Below are 6,207 nucleotides of genomic sequence, written 5' to 3' on the forward strand. Positions count from 1 at the left end.
AGTCTACAAGTAAGGATTCAATCTTATTCTCCCATACTAAATTTAAAAGGATTTAATAGCCTGAATTAAGGAGAGAGACCTCAATTGTGCTTGAAGAATTTCATTAGATAAAATTAAAACAAAACAAAACTCGATTGGGTATTTAAATAACTAAAAAGGCATCCAAAAACCTCCGAATGCTCTATAACTAAAAATATTGCTTAACTTACTTAAGTAGATTTTAATTCACAGCTGGGCTAATAAATTTAATGCCAATTTTCCACCTCATGCTTAGTATAAATCCCTGAAAACATTTTTGTCCTGGAAATTGCAACTAAATCTTATTTTGAGTAGCACTGTTAGGTATAACTATAAGACAAGAAGGAAAGATGAAATGAAGAGCATTAGGCTTTTCTCATAGGATATGCTGTGCTTTGAAACATATTTTATTGATCCTAAAATTACAATATCAATTATTGACATTTTTGTTGAGGATCAATCTCAGATTAAATGGCAAAATGGAGAAAAGGTTTTCATATGTACTAAGTCCAAACGCAGAAACAGATTGCCCTCATCACATTAACTTTTTTTTTTTTTTAAGAAACCTTTTCTGATGATTAAACATGACATTTGAAATATATCTAAGTTATACCAGTCACCACAGTGCTTTTTGGTGAACCAAAGAAGTCCTATAGTGAAATCAAACTTAGAGTATGAACTGTACTAGTTTAATACAATTTTCTTTTAGCATCAAATGCTCTTTTTTAATTTACATTTATCCTGTCTGTCAATTACAATGCAAAATATAGTAACTTAATTAAGCAAGATGTTGGAGTGTGTGAAAATCACTCATCTGAATTGCTAATAGGCTGGTGGCATTTTTTCCCCCCACATAGAGGTCCAATTCTGCTCTGGCCGAAGACAATGGGCCTGATTCTCCACTGTCTTGTCACTTACAGCTGTGAAAAGGCATTGGAAAATGGAGGTGAAATGCTGCAAGGTCGGTAACCCACTTTATAGTACCTTTGCACAGATGTGACTAAACAAAGTGCAAAGCGGTGGCTGATCAGGCCCAATGGGAGTGTTGCCATGGTCTTCAATTAAAGCAAGACACAGACCTAAATGAGTGTGTATGTAGGGATACACATCTTAACAATATTTTCGTTGTTTTCCCCCCTTGTTTTATTATGTTTATGGAATAAAATCCTGTAAGGTAGTTTAGGCCCTCCCCCTTCCCCCCGTGACCTATATCAAATTTGCTTTTGCATTTACTCACATGACATATAATTTAAAAAAGATCAGAGGGCTCATGCTATCCAATGTAATTAACCTAAAATTCTAATACTACACCAGCCTATTTTCAATTTGGGCATAGTACCATATATACACTCTAACATTATTGCTCAATCTATGTAGTAACGATTTTCAAAATGACTAAAAATGGCTCCATGACACTTGGATCACGCTTGTGAAGCTTCTTCTTGTACTTTGTATTTGTAAGTTTCTTCTCACTGAGAAATAAATACACTTGCGTTTTACCGTAAAAGTTAGTCACCTGATACCTGAAACATTTGTATACCATCTTTAAGAAAACATGGCTTGTTTGGTCAATTTGCCTGCCTAATGTTATATCAATTAAAAAGTGTGTGACACCATGTTACCTTCTTCACACTTCTGGTGATACAAATAATACATATCTGAGCGCTAATATTTCATGCTGCATCTTATCTGTTGTGCCAGAAGACTAATATATTGTTTTACACATGTATTATGTATAGTAGCTAGAATCATTTGTGCTGACTCCTACTCCCACTGAGGTCAATGACAAAACGCCCATTAACTTCAGTAGTAGTTGGATTTAGATTGTTTTTCCGGCATGTTTTCCATCACTAAATTAAACTGTTAGTAGGGAAAAAAAGCCCAAGTGAAGATATGAATTTAGGAATTAGCTGATCCACAAACAATGTTTAAACATAATGGCATTCTGAAAAGATATTTAAATAACACAACAAAAAAGTGCTATGAATTTAACAATCTTTTAAAATGTTGACTTTAAAGTTATTTTATATTTAAACTTGAGTGTAATAGGTAGCTTTCTTGACTTTCCATTTATTTCCCTGAGCACTGGTCTTTGGAACAACTGGAGTTTCAGACTTATCTAATTTTATGAATCCTAAAATATTGGTATTTCCTGTTAAAAATCAATTTCTTTAATAAAGTTTTTAAAAAATTCCATTGTATAGCCAAGATTTTAAAAATAGACACCTGTCGTTAGCCTTCTAAATCTCTATTTAGCCATTTCAAGTAATGGCCTAACTTTTAAAAGTACTCAGCACCCAACAATTCCCCTTTAAATTCAGTGAGTGGCTGGGGGCTCAGCATTTTTGCTAATCAAGCCACTTATTCAGGAGCCTAAATAAGGATTTAGCATCCTTCCTTCAGTTACCCATTTTGAGAAAAAAAAAATTAAAAATAAACCACCACCAAAAGCAAAAAACCAAATCCACCAACCTTGGCTCTCTCTATTATATAAAATATGAATTTTTTGCCTAACTCAGCACTGTATGTAAAGACTACAGGATTGGGTTTAAAGAGGGTGAAATTTTCCCCTTGTGCAGAAGGCCAGCATAAAGCCTATTTTGAAGACTTAAGTAGGACTTAAACAGGGCTTTCTGCTGGCCTTCTCCATAGGATAAAATCTCAGGCAAATAAACAGCACTGTATCTCTAGACTTCCACAATTTGGAACTACTTGGCAAACTTGGAATAACTGCATTTGATCCCATATCTAGATTAAAGATTTGTTATGTGTTTCATAGATAAAGTTTATTTTAAAAAGACTTCTAAGGCATTCTGCATTTTAGGCTATACAAAGTGTGCAAATCAAAACACTTTAGAAAACAAAATAGTGCAGAGAGGCAGCAACGTTTTTAGGCTAAAATGTTCTTTTACTGATTCTAAGGCTGTAAATTACTTTTCTCCTGGCGCCTTAAAATTTAAAAATAATTTTCTGTCCCCCACAAAAATATGCCATAATTCTGATTTCCCATAACTACCTCTTCCTCCTCCTATCTAATACACTGACATTACACAGTAGGTTCCAAAATGAGGATTAACAGAAGGGTTCCTATTTGTATAGGATTCCATTTTAATACATGCTAATTGAAGAAAGAGGTGGACCACCACCCTCTGAAGTGTGGCTTTTTTGCTCTTTGGGCAACATTACTTAAACCTTCACCTTTTCTGTGCAGCATAAAAATACACTGTAGTTGTTTCCCTTAATTATTACTTTCTCACGCTATCTGATAAACTGACATCCCACAGCAGGCTGCTAAATGAAGATTAATAGTTTCTTGCTTTGGGCTGGAATCCTTTTTAATATGTCTAATTTACAAAAGTTAGCAAATACAGTCTGATTTTTTTCTTTGTTTTCTGTGCATTAAATTACGCTTTCAACTTTTTTATTCTCCTGGTTTAGTGGGAATTTTAAGTATGGTTCTGAAAACATGTTTGGAAGGTGTGTTTGTACAACTTCTCCTTTAGAACTGTGACAATTACATCAATTAAGGCTGTTTAAAGTATATATTTTAAAATAAACTTTAATATTCAAGCTTACCAGATTGATGAATTGATAACAATAAGATGAGATTCTTTACAAGAGAAACTATAGAGTTGTACAAAATTAAACTTGTGTAAAACAAAAATGAGCCCTGCCTTGCATTAAAAACACAGAACCTCTTTACAAAAAGGAATGTAGGTGACATTTGGACTGCCTTTTAATTGCTATATCCCAATAACAACTCAGTTATTTTAGTAAAGGAACTGGTGATTAATTTTAGATTGCAATGAATCTACCAAACCTTTTCATTATAGACGTTCCAAAGCTTTTACAGTAAGAAGTTAACAAAAGCAGGCACATTAGTGTACAAAAATGTTGCTGTTTCCTTTTCCTTTTTTCTCTGAAAGTGCAGGGGGGTTTTAATGTGCATCCTACCAGACCCAACACAGGTTTTAACTCTCACTAAATTTTAAATAGAATTTAAATCTTCAAGAAAGTGTAAACATAAGAATTTCCCCAAACAGCTGTGGTAAACACTCTAGGAACGTCTTTTCGTTGTTAAAAATTTCTCTGCTTGAGAGGTAAAGAAGCTTTATTACGCTTTTCCCCTTCCCCGGGCTGGTTATCATAAATGGTTACTTTTGTACCGTTAAAGCTGAAGAAAAGACTATGATGATGATTCACTTAAAAAAAAATTGGCCCAAGAGACATCAGGGCGGGAAGAACCAACTCCTAAACGGCTCTGGTCCAGCCTTTTAAAACTCAATCTTGATATTTAACAGACACGACAGATGAAAAACTCCATCAGACAGAACCATGATCGTGAAAAATGTCCTAGTGGGCTCACTCAGTCACCCCCCGTGGGGCTGTGGCGGGGGTCTCACCATGGGCGGTGATGGAGCCAGAGGTTGATCTTTTGCAAGCGTTTTGCCTCGGCCTCGCTCCAGCGGGCGCTAGCGCGGCGAGACGAGGGCTGCGCGCTTTTTGCGCGGGCCGGTGCGGTGAGCCGAAGGGATGCTGCTGCCGGCGGGTATGTCCCCCCAGCTAGGGCAGGGGCCGCCTGGTGCCAGCGGCTGATTGTCAGCGCAGGTGCGGGTCCCCGGGGCCGGCCCCTCGCTAGCTGCTGTTGGCGCTGGGCTCCCCCGGGTAGATCTCCTCGTAGGCCGGGGGCTGCTCGTGGGGCAGCGGGTAGCAGTAGGGGTAGGACGGGTTGAGCTCGGGGTCCATGGGCGAGTAGCCGGGCAGCTCCAGCGAGGGGTGCCCGCCGCAGTGCACCTCCACGCCGGCCTCGTCGAACACGTGGAAGACGCCCACGTTGATGTAGGAGACGGCCTGGAAGGGGCAGTCGGCGGGGGACAGCTCGGGCTCCTCGCTGGAGAAGATGGAGCCCTGGCTCGGCCGCGGCGCCCGCCGCCCGCCCGCTCCTCCGCCGCCGCCCCGCCGCCGCCTCCGCCGCCTCCCGCCCGGGGCCGGCCGCTGCTGGCGGCGGCGCTGCCGGCGGAGCCCGCGCTGCTGGGCCGCCTTGTAGTTGCGCACGAGCAGCAGGCTGAGCAGGCCCAGCAGGCACTCGAGCGCGTTGAAGACGGTGGAGAGCACCAAGCCCCGCTGGTAGTCCCGCAGCTTCTCGCAGCGCAGCGCCGCGCCCGCCGCCGCCCGCGGGCCCCCGCCGCCGCCCGGGGCCGGGCCGCAGTAGTGCGAGTACTTCCTCTCCACCAGCGACACCGTGTCGCCGTCGATGACGGCCCCGGCGAAGGCGCTCAGCACGCCCAGCATGAAGACCAGCACGCCCAGCAGCAGGAAGTTCTGCCGGCCCCCCGGCGGCGCCTCGCCGCCCCCCGCCGCGGGCTGCTGCCCCCCGGCCGCGGCCGCCGCCGCCTCCCCCTCCGGCGGGCGGCAGCAGAGCAGCGCCGAGCCCAGCAGCGAGAGGCCGGCGGCCAGCAGCAGCCCCGAGTAGAAGGCGCCGGCGGCGGTGCCCAGGCGGAAGGGCTCCCCCTTGAGCTCCGAGCCCAGCGAGAAGCACTTGAGGCCCACGGCGGCGGCGCTGAGCGCGCAGGCGAGCAGGAGGCAGCTGGAGAGCGCGGCGCAGGCTCCCCGGACACTCCACTTCATCCTCCGCTGCCCCTCCGCCTCCTCCGGCCTCCCCCTGCCTGCCTCGCCGCCGCCTCCTCCTCCTCCTCCTCCCGGCGCCGCCTCCGCCTCATCCTCCCGTGTCCTCCGGGGCGGCGGCCCTTCCCGGCGAGGCGGCCGCCGCGCAGCGCGGGGACATGGTGGCGAGGGGGACCCGCAGCTCTCCAAACGCGCCGCCGCTGCCGGGCTCCGCTCCGCAGGCAGCCGCCGGCCTCAGTGAGCCAGGCGCAGCTCGCACACACTCTCCCCTCCTCCTGCCCGCCCTCCCTGCCGCCCTCCCTTATCGCGGCTGCTCCCGCTCCCCGCCGCGGCTGCTGGGAGCCGATTAATAATTGATGGCAACAGCCCGGCTGCCGGAGCAGGGGCGAGGAGCGCAGCCGGGGTCGGGCGGGTGACCTCTTGCTGCTCAGCCGGGCGAGCTGCGAGCCCCGGCCCGGCGGGCACAGGGCACCGGCAGCAGGGGGACGGGGGAAGGACTGGCCAGGGACAATGGCAGGACTCGGAGGGATGAGATGGGGAGGGGGGGTTAGTCTTCAACTCCCT

The 6,207-nt window shown here is 46.2% G+C and overlaps 1 protein-coding gene across 1 annotated transcript; it reads right to left on the minus strand.

Moving 5' to 3' along the window:
* Nucleotides 1-389: 389 nt before the first annotated feature.
* Nucleotides 390-5,931, minus strand: TMEM271 (transmembrane protein 271). Its single transcript, XM_065549805.1, has one exon. The coding sequence runs from the start codon at nucleotides 5,644-5,646 to the stop codon at nucleotides 4,654-4,656; it is 993 nt and encodes a 330-aa protein (XP_065405877.1). The 5' UTR covers nucleotides 5,647-5,931; the 3' UTR covers nucleotides 390-4,653.
* Between the last annotated feature and the right edge of the window lie 276 nt (nucleotides 5,932-6,207).

Source organism: Chrysemys picta, chromosome 6, assembly GCF_011386835.1.
Source record: "Chrysemys picta bellii isolate R12L10 chromosome 6, ASM1138683v2, whole genome shotgun sequence".
In the NCBI taxonomy this organism is placed as follows: Eukaryota; Metazoa; Chordata; order Testudines; family Emydidae; genus Chrysemys; species Chrysemys picta.

Excerpts from the sequence above, each read along its gene's own strand:
- TMEM271 (XM_065549805.1), bottom strand. The coding sequence starts at position 5,646 with ATGAAGTGGAGTGTCCGGGGAGCCTGCGCCGCGCTCTCCAGCTGCCTC.